Below are 21694 nucleotides of genomic sequence, written 5' to 3'. Positions count from 1 at the left end.
TGATGTGTAATGTTTTCGAGTAATATCACCTGTCTGTAAAAGTGATGTCATATCACATTACATTGAGGAGTGATGTTTTGCGCAAGTCTAATAATGAGTGTATTCACAAAATTAGCTAATTTCGATTCGTTTTAGTGATTATTTCGGTTTTAGGACCGCAACTGTTAGTGTCAAATTTTGTTGGCAAACGTCAACTGTCAAACAGGGTAAACTAGGACCATGACATGGGGTAAATTGGGATCCTGGGGTAAATTGGGACAAACCTGCGGAAGATTCTCAAAGTACTTGTAGCACGGAATCTACCTAATTTTCTTTAAGGTAATATTTATCAATGTATAGAAGAAAAACCAAGTTAATTATGGAAGTACTAAACATGAGTTAAGTTGGTCCCAAAAATTCGTCAAATTAAATTTAAAATAGTGGTTGAAAAGTGCGTTTTAAAACAGCTTAAAGAACTTTTAAAAAAAGTGATATTATCGTTGTTTTTTCAATCAGATCACAGTTTATATAAGTTTTTAATACACCTGGAAATACCACAACAAACGGTAAGTTGCAATATTCTTATTTTAAATACAATATTTCGACAAAATAAAAAATGTATATTTTTTCCTTTCTTTTTGGGGAAAATTGGGACGTATGTAGGGTAATTTGGAACGAGACTGGAAAAATTAGGGACGAGAAAACACAAAATTGGAACGCCAAAAGACAAAATAGGGATGGCTTGTTAGGGTTGTCACTGATATCTTATAATAGATTTTTTAGCCTATACTATCACTTAATTGCGTGATGTAAAGAAGGTTAATGTGTTTATCAGTTAGTTTATGTAAGTATTATAGGTAAAAGAAAAGTACATATATAATTATTTTTTTTTCGCGACATTTACCTTGTAATATCTGCCCGGTCGTATGTTCTTTATAGCAATAAAAAAAATTAAAAGTTAAAAGAACTCAAACGAATCAAAACTTTTGTTATTTCAGAATCTATTCACGTATCGAATCATGATTTTGTTAACATTCACAATGAACACACACAAATAAAAACAGGCCTCAGATTTTAAATGTACCATTAATTAAAAATCCGAGATATCCAATTATGAGTGAGTGAATTAATTGAGTTTAGTTATTTCGCTTAGAAAGAATTTCTTTTATTTTTGTTATTATTGGCAGTAATCAGATAAAGCTGTTTTTTTATCTTATTCACCTGATATCTTACTCTTGCTCAAAGATTATTTTGCAAATGTTGATTAAATAAAATTGTATTATTGCATTTCCAGTCCTTTTGTTTTCTATTTTTTATTCTATTTTATGATTTTGTTTCAGAGTTGTGATTTTTAAGAAATTAAATAATAATTTTATAAAATATAACATGCACATACTTTTTTTGATCATTGTATTGTTGATTATCATTCACGTCACATCGCTTCGGAATAGAAACTAGCTTAATTTACACTATGTTGTGTATTGTGCTTAAATTATGGATTGTGTTCATCATTTCGGTCCATATAAATAATTATATGGCACCTACCTATATATCGCAGTACTGCGAGTTGACAACCCTTACAAATATCCCAATTTAACCCTTAACCGTGTCAATTTACCCCGGACGCTGGGTAAATTGGGACGGCCATTATTTTACCGATTATTTCTTTAAAATGAATAATTAAAATAATGTAACGGTTTTTATCACCTAGGTACGTTCAAGACTCAACTTATTTCTTTGGTTGAGCAGTGACTATTTAGTTGGAACTATTTTAAAATTCAATCTGAAGGTCGATTTTGTCCCTATTTACCCCATTGTACGGGACGAGGTCGCTTTTCAATTTTAGGTGTGGTCCAGCGATGAGTTTCAATTTTTGTTTGTTTACGTTTCTGCAGATTTGTCGAAAAATGAAATAACTTGTGTTATTCACATATTATCTGTATGTTATGAGAACAAAACTTTTGTGTTCAATATGAACAGTACTATTAGCATTAGTGAACAAGATCGTTTTTGTTATATTTTTTAGGTGGGCTTTCAACTCCATAGGCAATCATACCTAACTTTTATAGAAATCGAAACTGGAACCATTGTGCCCATAGAGAAAAATATCCATCCATCCATGGCGGATCTCGTCGCCGCTGTCAAGATTTTTATTTAGTTTTTGCATCAAATATGAAGCTCCTTCAATGATTTTAAGTGGGTTTATAGCGTGGAAGTGATCGTGTGGCGGCGCGGTCTCGGTGATACGTCTCGTTGGTCGCTAGCACCATGTTCAGTGGCACGGTGCGAGTTAAAGTATGTGAGGCGACGGGTCTTCGGCCAACCGACTTTCAGAAACGGCTCAATATGGCCTTTGGAAAGCCAGGTGAGGATAATCCAACATCTTGAATATTCAATGCACTGTTCAAGATTCAAGGACTCGCGAAATGTTGACCTGTAATATAAAAGTCAACATGAGAGTTTGTCATGTAAAAGATGTACCTAGTGTTTACTAAGATGGATAGATATATGTGAGCATATTATTGCAGACGATCAGCCGATAGACCCTTACGTCTCGATAGATGCCGACGAGCACCACCTGGACCGTTCCAGCACCAAAGCCAAAACATTTGACCCTGTCTGGAACGAGACATTTTCACACGACGTTCACAATGTTTCCAGGTGCCTTAATATTCATAAAGTACTTTATTTAGTCACAAATAATTGTTGATGGTTTTTTTGTTAAAAAATATTTTACTGAAGTAATGACTTGTATTTCAAATGTAATTCATAAACATATAAAAATAAATAATCATTTGTTTATTTATTTTAAAACTTATTTAAAAATGTGTGTTGAGAATGATATTTATCCAAAAGCATTTTATTGAAACTGCCCAAAAACTTTATAAAGATGTTAATCAAGACTGGCACTGAAAATTAATTAAATTAAGTTAAACAAATACTTAAAGAATAATTTGTATAAACTACTATGATTTTTAAATGGAATAAACAAGTAGCCTATATTAATAAATGCTTTCAGTTTGGGGATCACAGTATTTCATGATGCGGCTATCCCTCCTGATGACTTTGTTGCAAATTGCACAATATCTTTTGAGGATCTGATGCTGCGAGATAAGGATGCCACAGACTTTTGGGTAAGTAATTACAACTCAATGGTGCTTACTAGAGAGAAATTTAAATATAGCTTGATTAGTTGTTACTAGCAGCTTTAAGGTAAAAATACAACAGTGCCAGAGAATATGATAATATTTATTGTACTGCATGACCTAACATTAGTTTAGGTTTGTAGCTTGAGTTTTTTAGTTTGTCTAAAACAAGCTAAGAGGGGAAACGGTATCAATGTATTTGAGTATGAAGGCTGGGAAAGCATAAAAATGAGGGATATACTAAAATTGAGACATTAACTCCACGCCTCGAAGAGGCAATTTGAATTATTGTCATGTTCCATGTAACAATTCCACACACCAGGTGAGTCTAAAGTTGTTCACCTAAAGCAATAAAAATAGTAGCAAAGTGACTATCAATTGGTTGTAGTTTGTTACATACCTTCTTAAATACAGTATGCATCTATAATTATACTGGGTACCTGTCAGACCATGGATTCCCTGCAAAGATAATTTAAAGGTTAACTAATAATCCTTTATATGAATATATCTTTGTTTATTAGTTTTTTTTAATATTTTTATTGCCTGTTGTGGTGGTTGAGCTCATGGTCCACCTGATGTTAAGTTGGTTATTGAAGTGTATAGACATTAACAACGTAAATCCTGCCACCCATCTTGAGACATGGGTTCTAAGTCTCAGTTTTATAGTAGAACAGTTGCTCCACCCTTCAAACACATTCCTGGTTTATGGCAGAACTAGGCAAGATGGTGATGACTACCCATTTGGGCTCAGAGTATGCCCTAGCACTAGTAAATGCAATGACAATAGGAAATTTAAATTTTTTATTATTTTACAACATCTCAAAGGATAAGTATTTGATAATCTTTAAGAAGAAATAAACAATACTTGTTAGGCTACAAGGAGATGTTTCAAAATGATAGGAATCTGACTGAGATACCTACTTGTACAATAAACTATAAATAGGGAAACACACAAATAGGCTTGGGCATTGTGATATCTTTAAAATGACTTTTATTGGCTATAAAATACAATATATGATATAAAATAGAATGACACCACAACCAGTATCAGTTATGGCAGTAGCTGTCATTTAAAATATTTTTTTGTCATTCCAATTATTACTTCTGTGGAGGAGGTTTAAGTTTATTTTGATAACATGGACTTCAATGATTTATGGAAAAATATATAATGTTTAATTGGTTAAGGCTAGCCTCCTGATAACACCAATAAGAATAATCCAATCAGAAGGTGAAGGTGAAGGTGAATAGTACATAAGAAATAATGAGTATGCTTCTTCAATATTCATATTGTACTAGAATAGTAGTGTAACAGAGTATGGACCAGAAAAACAAGAATCAATATTTTTTTTTTTTTTTTTTATTGCCTTTGTAGGCAGACGGGCATACGGCCCACCTGATGGTGAGTGGTTACCGTCGCCCATGGACTTCAGCAATGCAAGGGGCAGAGCCAAGCCGCTGCCTACCGCTTAATACTCTCCACAAGCCTCGTTTGAAGAAGGACATGTCATAGCGCTCGGGAAACACCGTGGAGGGGAGCTCATTCCATAGCCGGATGGTACGTGGCAAAAAAGATCTCTGGAAACGCACTGTGGATGACCGCAGCGGCTCCAGGTAGTATGGATGAACTCTACTCCGGTGGCGGGCGGTGCGATGGTAAAAGATCAATATCTGGATCTTGTGGTTACTATTGTTTTTGTGATGATTACTGGACTAAAATTCAATTGTAATCAGTAACTGACTGTTGAATACTATAGAGCTACCATCAAGGTGATAAATTTAATAGATTATCTGGTTTTTTTTCTTTTCTTGGTTTCTAGCAATAAATACTCCACAAGATAAGGCATAAACATTGGGATAATGTGGGAGGTTACAGTTTTGACAAATGCTAAGTTTTACTGAGTAAAATAAGGCAGTTTATGAATTTGTTTAAACCTTCTAGTGTCGTAACTTCTGATTATAATTTCATTGTGAATATTACCTTATTGATTTATCCATAATTTCACAGTGTACATGTATTGCAGTACTTAGAATCTTGTAAAATACAACCTTCAATGCTACCTGACATGTAAGGACTGTCTTTTTAAATCTTAGGTGATAAATTTATATCTTTATCCAGAGCAGTCTAGTGATAAGATAAGAAGATTGGATGTCTGGTTAGGTTGCGGCAGGGTTGTACTCAGTTTTGTATTATTGTATTATTTTTGTTCCAACCAAGGAAGTGCCCCGTGGTTTTTCTCGCTTTAAATTTGAAGAATTCTAAACAAAGCTTCACCTAATATGAAAGAAAAAATATGGGTTTTTGTATGTACAAAGTGTTTTTTCATGTCAAGTAACTCTAGATTTCTTCATGTCACATAACTCTGAAATGGTTAAGTAAATTTAAATATCGGTTTACAGTGTTATATTTTTACAAACAAGCCATGTGTCGATTTAAATTAGTATAGACAGAAAAATTTAGTAATTTTTACAATTACTAACCCCCAAAAAATACTTCTGAGTTCTGTCATGTCTCAGATTGTTATCAACAATTGGCATAATGTTTGTTTTGATAGATAATTTAGCTTGTTTCTGCTGTAATATCATTAGTTTCCGTGGAGTATAACAAGTAAGACAAAAATTTAAAAAATGATTAATAATTTCAAAAGGAGATTGTCTAGTCCTGAACCTAAATATGTGCAATTGGTTGAAGAGGTGCGTTTGTGTGCAAATACATATACTACGTGTTGAGCGTTTTGTAATTATTCCCGAAAACGAACACAGGTCCTAGGGCTGGTGATTTAATAAAAAATCCCGGTCGTTTGACGCATGGGTTGCTTTTCTTTACATTACTGGTTCATTAAATATTTGTTCAAAGAGTTGTACCAATGAAGACAGCACATTTAAAGAAGTTATAAATTGACCAAAATAAGTTACATGATAAATATCATCTCATTATAAGTAAAAACGATAATGCAAACAGTCAACAACAAAAAAGAAACAGCCCAACACTACAACACAAATGTGACAAGTGTCGGCGTGGTGCTGGATTACTTCATGGATATTGTTTCCGTTTACCTCAGAGGTAGTTCTCGTTTTGGCAAAAGAAAGGCCGTCTCATATCTCGTAACACATAAAATTAATAGTCATCCTATTTGTAAGTTAGCGCGCCTTTAAACTCATTTAGGCTAAATGATTTGGGTGGTAAGCTTGTACCAACAATAATTGGTCTTCTAAATTAGTTAACATAGTATTAAATAAAAATAAATTTCACACGAAAAGTTGGTTTTTAAAATTATTTAAATAAGGTCATAATAATTTAAATCATAGTTATATTGAAAGAAATTCCTATCTTTGGTTTGGGAAGCGTCAGTCATGTGTTTGAGAATTCTTAAGATAAGGTATTATTTCTAATTGTTTTAATTATAAATATATGTTTATCTAAAAGACTGAATAATATATAAGATTGAAAGTTAATACATGTTTTTGTTGCAGGTGGACCTAGAGCCGCAGGGGAAACTGCATCTGAAAATAGATCTGAAATGGCATTCTCAAGGTCAGTTGTTGTACTTAGTATAGGTAATCGTTATTTACTTGTCCGTAGCATCAACCTAAAAAAAATACATGACAAATTATATTTAATATTTTAGTATAAACTAAAATGGATATACTGTAAAATGATGAAGTGAAGTTGGAAACTGACCAAACTTATTGATGAACTTTTGTTATGTGTAATTGTAACTAGATGTGGGTGTTTGTGTGTGTGTGTTTGTTTTATCTCAAACATGATACTTTTACAGCAATTTAAGTCTGACATTATCCTGGCATTTCTGTCCATAATGTCTTGTGTGACAATTTTATATTGCAAGTTCTTCAGTATTATTTTTCTTTGTGGTGTTGCTGTACATTGTGACTCGCTTGGAAAGGTATCATAGGTAGATTAATAGCAATGGGCAGCGGCCACGGTAACTGCTTAATATCGGGGTGGGCCGTAAGATCGTCTGCCTGCGTACAAGGGTAATAAAAAATAATATGACTCAAAGTCAGCTTTGTCCCATTTTGAAAGATGCGACTTCAACTCATATTTCAAGGTAGGCAGAGTTATTTACGTTGTGGTGCCTTTGGTCGTCGATACTCTCTTCAAATCTGGTGGATTGTGAGATAATTTGCTCAATTTAGTTAATATAAAGATACTGTATACACAATTTAGGCTTAGAATATTCATGAAATCTACTAAAATACTTACTGTGTCTCATGAAATAGTAAAAGCATTTTGTAATTGAAGGAGGAAACGATTTTGAAATAGAATAAATGTCGTTTGCGCACGGTTCAGGTTCTGGCGAGGGCGGCGGCGGGGGCGGCGGGGGGACGCGCGGAGTGCGCGGGGGGCGCGGCGCTCCCCGGGAGTTCAAGGAGGGGGCGGGGTTCGCCCGGCGCCGCGGGGCCATGCGTCGCCGCGTGCACCAGGTCAACGGACACAAGTTCATGGCCACCTTCCTTCGACAACCCACCTTCTGCAGCCTCTGTCGGGAGTTCATATGGTACGTAGAATGCACGCGCTCATATCCGCTAACCCTTGTTCCCAGACGAGGCGCTTCTGATGCCAGGTCCGGTAGCCGTCATTGCGTAGATATTTACTGGTGAACGAGCTTATTGAATACAACGGCTATCTTTATATCATTATTAAAAAAAAAACTGGGATGAGCAAACTCACAGACCATCTGATGTTGGCTGACTGCCAGCCGGTACCACTTGCCTTGTTCTCGCTGCTCCGACCTCTCTGCGCGGATACGGAATATTACCTCCTAACGTTTCCTTTAGGGTTTACTTATATAATATGCGATAAATTATATTTAAGTTCGCGGTTTTAATACTGAACTTTCCTTATTAGGGGCATCGGCAAGCAAGGATACCAGTGTCAAGGTAAGATTTTAAATAAGTTTTCAACTAGTTAGGCTTGAAAATAAACAAACTTCGAATTTTCAGTCACTATCTTTTTATTATAAAAAGTTGCAAAACCGATTGAGCAGACTTTTCGCTCAGTTTTATACATTTAAACAATTATATGACACAAATGCTTAATAACATACAACAAGCGTTGTTGATGTCTATGGTCTTCGGTAACCACTTAACATCAGGTGGGTTTGAGCTTATCCACACGTTTAAGCAATAAAAAAATGAGTATACTGTAAGTAATCGTAATCGCAATCGGAAGTAATTAACTAATTAATATAAAAGGCAACATAATAAACAACCCCAGCCGTTGTATCACAGGAATGTTGTACCGGTCTCGACCTCGACTCATCAGTTCAATTGTCATCGTTCGTTGCAATCAGAGAGCTTCACTCTAAAGACAATTTCCGCTGTAACAATATGTATACATTTTGTAGAATCGTACTTGGAAAGTAAATAAATGGATTGAGTTAATAATTTGATTTGTCGTCACTTTGTTCACAGTTTGCACCTGCGTGCTGCATAAGCGATGTCATTCCCTCATCGTCACGAAGTGTCCCGGCATGAAAGAGGAGGTAACGCGATCATGTTTGTTAACAGATCAACGCGAGCCGGCCCCGCGGCTCCCTCGCAGCCGCCTACATAATAATATAAAGGCTTCGTCAAATAGAACGCGTACTTAGCGCGCGTCAGAACGCTAAACTGACGGCGCGCTATGACGCCGAGATGTGTTGTACTACTAGGGTTAATACACTGTCAAACAGAGAGCCAGCGCTATGAGTACGATTTTAGCGTCCGAGTGAATGTGTGTTAAAATACTGGATAATGCCCGAAAAATTGATAAAGTTAGTTAAAAAATACCCATTCTTATACAATGCCACATCGGAATCACTCGACATCTTAATACTTTTTAATTTTCACACTGCTATCGAAAAGCACTATGATTTGGCGGATGTTACGTTGCGTCAAGGAGCGTTAGGCTCATCTAGTCAATTTGTGTGACATGAAAAGAGTGCGACGTTAAAACGCAGCGCTCAGTACGTGTTCTGTGTGACGAAGCCTTAACATTTGGTCCCTAATTTAGTTTGAAGAAGGACATGGGCTTGCAGGAACACTAGTAGATATAGGTTGTTGCGAGTGTCGAGTTGTAGTGTGGTGTGCGGCACAGGCGGGCGCGGGCGCGGTGGGGCAGGGCTTCAGCGTGAACGTGCCGCACCGCTTCGTGGTGCACTCCTACAAGCGGTTCACCTTCTGCGACCACTGCGGCTCGCTGCTCTACGGACTCATCAAGCAGGGACTGCAGTGCGAAGGTATTACTAACCATCGCGCCACCTTCACTGGGCCCGTGCGTGTTGTAGGTACCAGATAACGGAAATAAATGTAACATTTTTATTATACACATACATATATTTAATATACGCCCATAACCCTGGAAAAGACATTTTATATTTATCATACAAATATCTCCTCTTGGCGGGATTTGAACCCGCGACCACCTTGTGTAGTGACCATGTCACTTACCACTACACCAGACGGCCGTTTTAAGGTATTTTAAGGTAATTTAAGGTATTACCCACTAGTCAGTGACGTCCGCAAAAGAAAGTACCAAATCATATTCGATCCATTCCCGGACTGCGACGTTTTGCAGCGTGTTCAATGAACGTCCACAAGCGGTGCCAGAAGAACGTGGCCAACAACTGCGGGACCAACACCAAGGCCATGGCGGCTCTGCTCAACGAGATGGGGATATCGCCCGACAAGAACCCCAGACCGAAGACCTTTAAGGTAACATCGTCCCCTCAGGTCCCGTCGCCGCCGAGCCACTGTGTAACCCGCCTCTCTCACCCGCAGTATCTCAACCCCGCCCTGCTCGAAGGATCCTCGGAGCTGTCGTCGTCCGGGGACTCCGAGTCCAAGGACGCAGGGGACAAACAAGACGATAAAGGTTTGCGTACCGGGACCACATTTACTGTCAATGTTTATGTTATGTTTGTGTGACAGTGTGTAGTGTTGTTGCCACACGCAGCCCGGCACTCGGTAGGTCAGGTAGCGAGCAGAAAATAGCGAAAATCATTCATCGGACGTTCTCAATGAGATAAGAAATTGTAGTTTGTTATGATAGCAATATAGCGATAGCTTTTCACTGAGATGTTTTTTGTATTAAAACTGATTACAAATTGACTTTTAATTGTTGTGGCAAACATTTGGCCCCTGAGATCGCTATTTTTTGTTATCGTCCACACAAAAACAACGGCCTGTATATAGAACGAAATAGTAGGTCTTACATTGTTCATAAACCATTTTTATTTGCTTGAATTGAAATTCTCAAAGAATATGAGTGCTTGAATAATATTTTGTTTAAATATCTTGTTGTTTTGCCGACCGTAGACCGGGGAGTGACGCGACCCTGTCAGCGCAGCTGGAGCCCCCGGACTGCAGCAACGCGCGGCGAAGCTGACATAGTCGCGTCACTCCGTTGTTATGTTCCGTATTCATTTGTTTTGGTTTGCTTTTTGAACGATTGTTTTGCGTTGATCCCCACCAGTAGATGTGCGCGACAAGGAGGGCACGTGGCGCCCCCCCTGGCACGACATGCAGCTGTTTGTTACTGCAGAAGGTCTCGTTACTTTTTATTTTTTCATATAAGAATATTTTAGTAAATTTTTTGGCTTCGAATCATGGGACACATAGCTGTCGATTGTAGTGCACGTGGAGTGTTGCAATAGTGGTAGTCCTCTATAGCATTACACTGAATACACATGTACACTGCATACACACGCACACTGCATATACACGTACACTGCATACACACGCACACTGCATATACACGTACACTGCATATATGCGTACACTGCATACACACGCACACTGCATACACACGCACACTGCATACACACGCACACTGCATATACACGTACACTGCATACACACGCACACTGCATACACACGCACACTGCATATACACGTACACTGCATATACACGTACACTGCATATACACGTACACTGCATACACACGCACACTGCATACACACGCACACTGCATACACACGCACACTGCATACACACGTACACTGCATACACAAGTACACTGCGTACACACGTACACTGCATACATATGTACACTGCATATACACGTACACTGCGTACATATGTACACTGCATATACACGCACACTGCATGTACACGTACACTGCATACATACGCACACTGCATTTCGTTCAATGCCTGATTTTTATAAACTACATGTACTCATTTCTCCTATAAAAAAATAGACATCTTTATTTCTTGAAAAAATTATTTCTTCACGTGAAAGAAGCGAAACTTCTTTTGCGGTATAGTATTGTGGTTTTCTTCATTTTTCATTCGTAAATTTCTTTTGCTAAATTGCACCTTTTCTGTGTAGTCGTAACGAGCTCGTCGCAAGTTAAATTTTTCTCTCAACGCGCCTAAAGAAGTTTCACTTCAAAATGACATGAACGGATCGAAAGCGCAGACGCACAAACGTACATTCAGTTTTAGGCTCGATTGAGGCTCTTTACCTTTACAGCAATCTGATTTAGATAATATATAACATGTATTGGAATGTTACCATCGAACAGGGGACACAGAATGCGGAGGGTTAAAGAAGCCATGTCTCGAGGACTTCACGTTCATCAAGGTCCTCGGGAAAGGATCTTTCGGAAAAGTGATGTTGGCCGAAAGGCGCGGCACGGAGGAGGTGTTCGCCGTGAAGGTCCTTAAGAAGGACGCCATCCTGCAGGACGACGACGCGGAGTGCACGCTCGCCGAGAGACGCGTGCTGGCCCTGGCGGCCGCGCATCCCTTCCTCACGGCGCTGCACTGTGCCTTCCAGACCAGGGACCGTCTGTTCTTCGTCATGGAGTACGTGGACGGGGGGGACTTGATGTTTCAGATCCAGAGAGCGCGCAAGTTCGACGAGCCTCGCGCCAGGTCAGTCGCGATTCATTTCTTGTCATCGCTAATTTTAATTTTGAATGATTACTAGTGGTCGGTCCTAGTCCTAGTGCGGCGGCACGTCCCGGCGTGCGGCTGCACTAGCGCGCAGTACGCCCCCGCAGGTTCTACGCGGCGGAAGTCACCTTGGCGCTGGAGTTCCTGCACGAGCACGGCGTCATCTACCGCGACCTCAAGCTCGACAACATCCTGCTCGACTCCGAGGGACACTGCAAGCTCGCCGACTTCGGCATGTGCAAGGAGGGCATCATCGGTAGGTCTCCACCACTCGCTCACCACAGCTCACTCACTACACGTTCACTCACTACTCACTACACACGCAATCATTACTCACTACACGTTCACTCATTATAAGCTCACTCGCTACTCACTACACGCTCACTCACTACACATTCACTCATTACAAGTTCACTCACTACTCACTACACACTCACTCACTACACCCACTACACCTACACTCACTACTCGCTCACACATTACACCCACTACACCTACACTCACTACACGCTCACACATTACACCCACTACACCTACACTCACTACACGCTCACTCATTACACGCTCACTCACTACACGTTCACTCATTACAAGCTCACTTACTACTCAATACACTTTCACTCACGACAAGGTCACTCGCTACTCACTACACAATATTCTGTCCTTACTCGTTCACTCATTATATGATCCCCACTTTACGTTAGTTTTTCAATTAATTACCGTTTAACCACTCCCTAACCGATGTTAGGATGTTTTATATTTTACTTAGGCTCCGGTAGGGTTTTTATTGATTTAAAAGAGTAAAAGTTTAAATTGTTTGTTGTAGACGGCGTGACCACCACCACGTTCTGCGGGACCCCGGACTACATCGCGCCAGAGATCCTGCAGGAGCAGGAGTACGGCTGCAGCGTGGACTGGTGGGCGCTGGGCGTGCTGCTGTACGAGATGCTGGCCGGACAGCCGCCCTTCGAGGCCGACAACGAGGACGACCTGTTCGAGTCCATCCTGCACGACGACGTGCTCTACCCCGTGTGGCTCTCGCGCGACGCCGTCTCCATACTCAAAGGTGATATCGGCACCCGCCCGCCCGGCGTAGTGTCCGGCGCGGCGACCGGCGGCCCACTGACCACACCGTCGTGCGCAGGGTTCATGACGAAGGCGCCGAGCCGGCGGCTGGGCGTGTGCGGCGGCGCGGCGGGTATCAAGGCGCACGCGTTCTTCCGCGACGTGGACTGGGACGCGCTCGCCCAGAGGAAGCTGCGGCCGCCCTTCCGCCCCAAGGTGCGTAGGGTTGCGGGGGAAGGGTCCGCTGCCGAGGGAGCGCTGTGCCAGCTGTGCTTTCGGTTACAGAAGAGCAAGCGCGAGGCCGTCAACTTCGACGCGGAGTTCACCAAGGAGGAGCCCGTGCTCACGCCCGTCGCGCCAGACGTGCTGCGGACCATCAACCAGGTACTTGCACGTTCTAACAGCTCTGGACCTTGCAAATTGCGCTTTATATACCCAACTTGCAATTGTATGCTTAGTTTATTGTCCACTTTTACCTTTTGAAGTTAAATTTCTTTAGGAGCGTTGAGAGTAGAATTTAACTCTTTTATTTTTTTTTTATTGCCCTTGTAGGCAGACGAGCATACGGCCCACCTGATGGTGAGTGGTTACCGTTGCTCATGGACTTCAGCAATGCCAGGGGCAGAGCCAAGCCGCTGCCTACCGCTTAATACTCTCCATAAGCCTCGTTTGAAGAAGGACATGTCATAGCGCTCGGGAAACACCGTGGAGGGGAGCTCATTCCATAGCCGGATGGTACGTGGCAAAAAAGATCTCTGGAAGCGCACTGTGGATGACCGCAGCGGCTCCAGGTAGTATGGATGAACTCTACTCCGGTGGCGGGCGGTGCGGTGGTAAAAACGAGATGCCGGTATCATCTCGAACAATTCCTCAGAGCACTCCCTCGTAACAGATTCGTTACGGCTAGAGAAAAAATATACAATTTAGGAAGAGTGAGAGTCAAAAAATAGACAGCATCCCGCGAGCCACTGGACCATGGAGAGAGAGAACGGAAAAAGTGAGCTAGGTCGTTTCTTTTATACACAGCGTTCCCTATTACAAGAGAAATTTTATTTAAAGATGAAAAATGAAAAAAAAACAACACTACACTCCGCAAAAGAAGTTTGACTTCTTCCACGTGCGCGGAGCTGCACGCGCACCGTTTTTTATTGATTTTTTTTCTTTGTCTTGTCGCTCTTAACGAACTAGTTTAAGTATTATCAATAATGTATTTTTAAATTACCCCTTTATTTCCTTTATTATAACTACAGTATCGATATTTTATAGTTACAGGGCTTTGCAATGAATTACTTTAAAATAATATTAAATTGAAAGTTTTAAAAATATCTTTGTGAACAATATAAAAAATAAATAAATGAATAAATAAAAGTACTTAAAGGAACTTCCATAGCGGCTAATCTCTACAGACCACAAGTAGCGGCAAACGGTAGGTATGGGTACTGACTGCAGTACAAAGTTGGAACTGACAATACTTAGATCTTGAGAGAAACGAGACACATTTTAAGAGGAGGTCTGGAGTTATTAATAGAGGAGCACTCGAATCGAGTGATTTGATCATAAATGAAAAAAGCATTGAGGGGTTCAGGGGCAAAATTCCCTCATCGCTGAGTATATGAAGTGGCAAATATTTCAATAAGGTGCAAATACAGTTTCTTGTGAACTGTACCACAGGCACAGGCTGTCCGTACTGCGATGCTAGTAATCAATCTTGCAACTGAATAGTGCTTGAGTTTTTCCCTTGGCATTGTCAATAAATGAGGATGTCTTCTTTACACTATTTGGTTCCTGAAATGTATGCCTATTTTCAAAATTAGTGTAATAATTACATTCTGAAATGTATTTATTTGTTCACGCAGGAGGAGTTCCGAGGATTCTCGTTCGTGAACAAGGATTTCAACCCCCTGCCCGCCGCCTGAACCCCTCCACACGTCTCCCCTTCCCTCTCCCTCCCCCTCCCCTCCCCCTGTCCTGTCGCCACGCGCCCAGTGCATGCCATCTCTCTAGTCATATTAACGTGCAAAGTATTACCTTGTTTTTATATGAATCGAATTAATGAGGCCCCCCTCCCCCCGCACACACTCGCATCATCGATCTGATCTAAATCTCGTTTAGTTTTACCAAATGTTAATATGGGTAATCATTTTAAATATAAATTTAACCTCTCGGCCGTCGTTAAAAGGACGACTCGAAGTGAAATCTCATAATATAATGAAATGGAAAGACGCGGGCGGTGCCGGCCTCGCGCTCGCATCGTGCTGCGGTCCGCGGGCACCGTCCCCCCTCCCCCTCGAACCTCAAATATTACTGCAACTTCGTTTACATAGTCCTTAACTATTAATATTATCCTCACCCTACTGCATGTTAATACAAATGATGTATTTGTTATTTTAGACGCGTCACCGTGCGAGCAGGACACGGTGCGTCGCCAAACTATAGATTTATTTTTGTGAAAGGAAAGGACACGGTTGAAGTCTTATGATAAATATCTGTCCACAAGAGAGAAAGTATATACACTAGCCACACTGTAGGAGTAGCGAGGCGTGTGGTCCGCAGCACGTGCTCACTAACTTGCGTCTGGAATTATTTCACTGGCGCTCTCTCCCGCCTGAGAGACCGTCCGTGCGGCCAAGTGTCAGGCTAATTGATAAATTATAATGTGACCACGAGTGGACGTTGAACTATGATGAAATATGTTTGGCCAACTATTGATTGCTGTAAATATTCCGGACCGATCGATCATGTCGTGTGCTTATAATTTGGCTTACTAAATTCACCTGCGATTGGTGCTTTTTATGTTACTTAATTTATACATAGGATACATAGCTACTCCCGCGGGCACTGGTACGACGAAACTAAATTAACTTCACGCCCTTGAGGATACTGCAGAACCCCCCCCCCCCCCCCCGCCCCCCTCGTCCCCTGCACACATTGAAAACCTACTTTTTATTAACGATTAATGGGTGGTTTTACTTGCACATTTACAAGGGTGGGGGGCGGAGGGGGGGACCAGGGTCCGCGGCGGGTTCGTTCCTAGTTATTGATACATTTGTCGCTTCTAGTCGTGCGTTGTGTTAGGTTTGGTTGTAAACTTGTCTGTTCTAATACTCATTGCGCTTCTGTAACGTGCGTTCACGTGATGGATCATCGACAGTCTGACCGTCTGATGTGTTTTGTTGTTATTTGGAAATGGATCGCATTCTGTGGGCGGCACCGCGGCACCGCTTCTGTCGAGTCGCGACGTATTCATAAGTATTACTTTTTAGTTTAAGATTTCAACAAAACCAAAGGTGTTAATTTTAAAATAAACATAAATTTTATAGTCGAAATATATTTTAGATGTTGTAGTTTATATTCTCTTAGTTTTTGTTTTTGATTTGTTCTGTAGCGGCCGCCCGCCGGCCTCGTGCGATTGTCGCGGTTGATGCACAAATTTTGATGCTTTACGTAGTATTTAGTGTAACATTAAAATAAAATATACACATACATTTAAATAAAATTTGAAAAAAAAAACTAAAAAAATGGTAATTCTCTTTACGTGTTCCCGTTGTCGTGTTTTGACTTTTATTTAAATCTTTTTTTTTTTAATGAATAGTTACCAATCAGGACATTTTATAATTTCCTCGTGAAAGATCAAAGGTTTATATGTCTATACGCCCGGTTTGTTTATGAACATGAAATCTTCACACAATAACGAAAATACAAGACGAGGAAAACGACGCGCGCACGGAAGGGCGCGGGGGCGAACCCCGGGGCGCCGCCCCCGCGCCCCTCCGGACTCCGCCGCCGATGCGCTCGTTTCGTTGTTCATTGAATTCACTGTTTTGTTTATGCATTATTATATACATCATTTATGTAATAATATATATATATTATATAATATAGTTTTATAGTTATAGCTGTGACGTCACTGTCGTGTTATTTACTCGATTATAAAAAATATAATATATTAATATGTTGAGTGTTGTTCACTGTTTGTGTGTTTTTATCGGATGTGTGCATGTGCGCGCGCGTGTGTGAGAGCGGTGCGTGTGTGCGTGTGCCGAGGTAAACATCTCGAGCGCTGGTGATCCGTGAATGCCCGCGATCACAAGCGCTCCCCCGTGCTCGGCTGTACTCGGGTGTACTCGGGTCCGCTCGGCTGTGCTCGGCTGTACTCGGGTGTACTCGGCGACACTCGGGTCCGCTCGGCTGTACTCGGGTGTACTCGGGTGTACTCGGCGACACTCGGGTCCGCTCGGCTGTGCTCGGCTGTACTCGGGTGTACTCGGCGACACTCGGGTCCGCTCGGCTGTGCTCGGCTGTACTCGGGTCCGCTCGGGCGCGCTCGGCCTACAGTCTGGCTCGCGCCGCCGCAGAATACGGTTTCCTCGGCACTCGCAACGGCCGAGTTGTAGTTAAGCTAAAACGCCATACAGATAAATATATTTAGTACTCACTTCACACTAGTGTATAATTATATTGTATGTTACAATATTAAATAATGACTATGCATCATATTACTTATATTTTTTTATAATCAAATTTATTTTTAAAATAGGTATAGTTGAAATATCATCATTGACAAAAAGGTACATGTTGATCGATTATAGTAGTGGACGCTTAAGACACAGCGGTGAGCACCGTTTTGCCACTGCGGCCGGCGGCTACCGCCGATGTTGTAAATGAGCCCGGTTTTCTTCCTGCATTTTAATCGAAAATGCCATAATTAATCAATTACCAAATCAATACTCTTGAAAATAACTGAACGGGCGCCGGCATCCGAGTTGTGGTTTCTATAGGCTCCAGGAACCACTCAACGTCGGACGTGCTGTGAGCTCGTTCGTTTATATATCTAAACCTACAGCGTGTCCTTTTTGTCGATACCGTCACCGCGGATCTTGTTAGTGATTTGTACAAATTGGCTTCAGCGACTTCTCTTGTAGTGATGTGTGCTTGCACAAACGAGCAAGTACTTTGTCGTGGCAACCGACGCATCATTTTCTTTAATTCGGATCATAATTTATATTTCCTGGACCGATTTACTCGGATTTATTTTCAATCTTGTCATAAACTCCGTGTAAAGAAACCATTATATGTATTAGAATATAAACTAGTACATTATTTGTGAACTATTCAAAGAAAAGTATTAAAAGATCATTTACAAATATGCGGACATTGTTTTCATACGAACAGAATCTGGAAAAATCCCATGTTTTGCTATTAACTGGTTGGTACGCTTCTGTCACATATGCGAATAATTTGAACAATCCAGGGGACTGCGGCTCGTTGAGGAGCCAGTTCAATACTGTTTTATATTCTTTATTTAGTTTATTTCTTATTTTTGAAAGAGAAGTTACCAAAACGTAATCGTGCCAAAGTACCAAATCCGTGCAATATATATATATATATATACATATTTAAATAAATCATTATTTTTGTTTGATTTGTGTAATTTAACTGTCGAAAACATAGTAGTGTGCTGGGAGATGTTTTCTGAGAAATGCGCATAAAATGCTTGCTACGAAAGGTGCAATAGAATAAATAGTTACTGGGTAATGAAGAGTAACGAATTACATTCGTCCAAACCAGCACATGTGAGCTTAGTGCGAGTTTTTAACGTTTTAGACAGTGTAAACGTTTGCCGCTAGGGGCGTTGTTCCAACTCCATACAATTTTGAGTTAACTTTTACACTGTCGAGAACGTTAAACACTCGCACTAAGCACACTGGTGTCTACGTGACGCGTGACGCGTGGCGTGACGCGCCCGTCTGTCGCGTTATACGGTGCATCATCACTACAGTTAATTGCAGTTAGTGTAGTACTGTCACACACAAGTAACTTGTCATAGTGATCTTAACACAACTTACAGTAACGATGTATGTATATTTATAAAATGATTGGGTGCAATAACATTCTCATGCTGCGAAGCTCCCAGTGTACGCGTCTGCCGAGTCGGACGCGGCTCTCGGTGCGCGGTCTACCAGTCAAGCTCTTTATTTCGGATCATGCTTTTTACACATTGATTTTGAAATTATTTTCTAACATTTGACATTAAAACGTTTTGTTACTAATGAATTATTATTATTATTATTACAATTTGCACATTAGAAATGTACTATAATTGATTTAAGAGCGAATTTGAAGAATGTAGATCATTAACAGGATTTTTATTATTGTTTAATAAAATGCTTATATATTAGATAAATATATTTTTACGCTTCCCAGAGGTGTTTTATAGCCAAAGAAATGGATTTATGAATGTACAAAGTGGCTTAAAGCCTTTCCTGTTGTCTGCGTGGGCTCGAGTAGGGGGGCGCGCGCGGGGCACACGCTCCTCCACGACGCTGCTCGTCAAATACATAATTAACAGTACGATTTTGTTAGGCAATTTATATACTTAGTTATTGCGTTGGTTTTTAAAGTACCTAGTATCTAGAAAATATTCAAACGTTGACTTTGTCACAAAAATAATTCGCCTAACTTTTGATAAAATGTTAATCTCTGTGTACTCGCGAAATTGAGTATGACCGATAGTAGTGTCACTATTTATCCTCAGAGTACATTAGCCTCCATTACTGTATCGAAGAGTTCTATAGGACTGCTTCGACAGATGTAAGGAAGGTTTGCCTCGCGGCGTCACCCCCGCCGAGCCGTCTTGCCATTGCGACAGATTGTTTAAAAATTTAGTGTCTATATAATACACGTGTACTTACGTTAAACTATGTTATTGTTTCGTATTTAACTTTTACATTCTGAGGTACACCTCTTGACAAAACTCATAATTGAAAACAAAATAACATCTTGGTTGTTTCGAAAAAGTACAATATACTTTTGTACCTTGAGATGTAAAAGTAGTTGAGTTATATAATAAAATCTTATATAGTTTGTGTTATGATGTGTAGTTGACAATTAAATTAAAAAAAAAAAAACAAAAAAAAATGATTTTTAGAAGTGTTGGGATTGCAGTCCGGTCCGGTACAGTCGGGGGCGAGACCGCTATCATTCTAAAACTGCATTTAATTATAATATTGATTTTGCGTACTGTTAATTTGTCCTCGGCTGTACTGGCGTGGACATTTTCATTGTATTCACGATTAGTTCACTCATGCAAATAATATATATATAGTTTTATGATGAGAACAAGAAATATATTAATAAATGTAATCCTACAAGTCTATTAAATCAATGAAATAGATTACACGACGTGTTTTATTTAATGATTAACTCTGGGACCTGCGGCTGCTTTATTTTTTTACGCTGGTAACTTTAGGGTATTTCAGCCCAGACGGGTAGGTGAGCTCACGGACTCAACTTGAGAGAAGTTGCTAACGGCTCCTCTTCACAATCGGCCATGATGGGCCAACAAATGATCGTCCATCATCGCCGCCTTTTTTTTTCCTACCTAATCTGATAGCCTTGAGAGGCTATTTCAGCGTAACCTTAATTAGTAGGTGAGCTCACGGGGCTCAAACCTGGCGACGTTGCTAACACGAACCCTAGCAAGAGCGGTGCTTCGCAGAATCTACCACCGGATCGGAAACGCGACCCACTAAGAAGATCGGCGAGAAACTCAGTGGGCTGTGTCTAAAGGTTAATTTACTCGTCGAGCCCCTCGTCGCAAGCGACGGGTTCGACGAGAACGATGACCGGTGCTTGAGGTACCTGAAAGCACCGTTACTGGATCGGGAGGATCCGAAATGACGTGTTTGGGGCGACGTCGACTGCTTTCCATTCTGTCCGCAGTAGGCATGGTCGTTGCGCAACGTAAATGGTTATTGAAACTATCTATAGACAAAATAGCGGTTAGCTAGTTTCGCCCTACTGCAATAACCTGCTAACATCTACTACTCAATCACGTCACCGATCACGAACACAAATCACACAACGTTCGGCAATATTCGTTTTACTTCGTACCGCTCGGTCGGCAGCTATCGCGACACGCAGCGCTAACATCGATTCGATCGAAATAGACAATCATCGTTTTGTCTCTTTCACGCACACGACTGAGATGCATTTGACCTTTGACTTTAGCCCTTAAACCCCTTAAAATAAGATTTATAAAATTAAATCATGAGTGCAAGTTGAAGTCGAATTTTGTGGCCTTGAACCAGTTATTCACGAATCGCGTGTTTAGCGACAAAATGTATTAAAGACTCGGCGCGGAGTTTTAAGTTTAATTGCCAAATTAAATAGTTAAAAATATAAAGTGTATAGTTGTTTAATATAAATTATCCTTAAAGATAAATTACAAATAAAGTCGTAATTACTGAAATATTAATCGCGACGCTAGCTCATTCGTGTGCACATTAGTTTACTGCTAAACAAAACCCGCTATTGCTCGCTAATGAAATAGCGCGTTTCAAAAGCCGCTATTGACATTCGATAGCTAGTTTCGTTTCGCTAACCGAAAATGCCGCTACAACCCACCGCTAGTCCGCAGGATCGGAAATGTAGTTACCGGCGGCCACGATGAGAGGGTTCTCGTGTCGTACCGCTTTATCGAAGTGGCGCATTGACGCCGACTGAAGATACTTACTGATGGACTCTAAGTCCAGGTCGTCATGGAGGCTATATTCGTGCGGACCCCGCAGCGCAACGTCATAAGTTAATTTTACTAGTCTTC

At 40.7% G+C, this 21694-nt stretch overlaps 1 protein-coding gene across 4 annotated transcripts; it reads left to right on the top strand.

Moving 5' to 3' along the window:
- Positions 1 to 1800: 1800 nt before the first annotated feature.
- On the top strand, positions 1801 to 20269 carry Pkc98E (Protein kinase C). 4 transcript variants are annotated; one of them, XM_089738356.1, is made up of 18 exons: positions 1801 to 1918; positions 2006 to 2344; positions 2508 to 2640; positions 2999 to 3113; positions 6597 to 6657; positions 7435 to 7642; positions 7993 to 8024; positions 8559 to 8629; positions 9223 to 9364; positions 9703 to 9839; positions 9906 to 9999; positions 10600 to 10671; positions 11655 to 12006; positions 12135 to 12283; positions 12854 to 13093; positions 13172 to 13308; positions 13378 to 13476; positions 14949 to 20269. In XM_089738356.1, the coding sequence occupies exons 2-18, from the start codon at positions 2248 to 2250 to the stop codon at positions 15006 to 15008; spliced, it is 2199 nt and encodes a 732-aa protein (XP_089594482.1). In that variant the 5' UTR covers positions 1801 to 1918; positions 2006 to 2247; the 3' UTR covers positions 15009 to 20269. The 4 variants fall into 4 exon arrangements, with proteins under 4 accessions (XP_089594482.1, XP_028033283.1, XP_028033282.1 ...); XM_028177482.2 differs by having other exon boundaries at positions 1815 to 2344; positions 10603 to 10671; XM_028177481.2 differs by having other exon boundaries at positions 1815 to 2344.
- The last annotated feature ends 1425 nt before the right edge of the window (positions 20270 to 21694 follow it).

Source organism: Bombyx mandarina, chromosome 25, assembly GCF_030267445.1.
Source record: "Bombyx mandarina strain Sakado chromosome 25, ASM3026744v2".
In the NCBI taxonomy this organism is placed as follows: Eukaryota; Metazoa; Arthropoda; class Insecta; order Lepidoptera; family Bombycidae; genus Bombyx; species Bombyx mandarina.
This window is presented reverse-complemented; position numbering and strand designations above follow the sequence as displayed.

Excerpts from the sequence above, each read along its gene's own strand:
- Pkc98E (XM_089738356.1), top strand. The coding sequence starts at position 2,248 with ATGTTCAGTGGCACGGTGCGAGTTAAAGTATGTGAGGCGACGGGTCTT. Across the intron at positions 3,114-6,596 it reads AGGATGCCACAGACTTTTGG|GTGGACCTAGAGCCGCAGGG; the intron begins GTAAGTAATTAC and ends TTTTTGTTGCAG. Across the intron at positions 13,309-13,377 it reads GGCCGCCCTTCCGCCCCAAG|AAGAGCAAGCGCGAGGCCGT; the intron begins GTGCGTAGGGTT and ends TTTCGGTTACAG.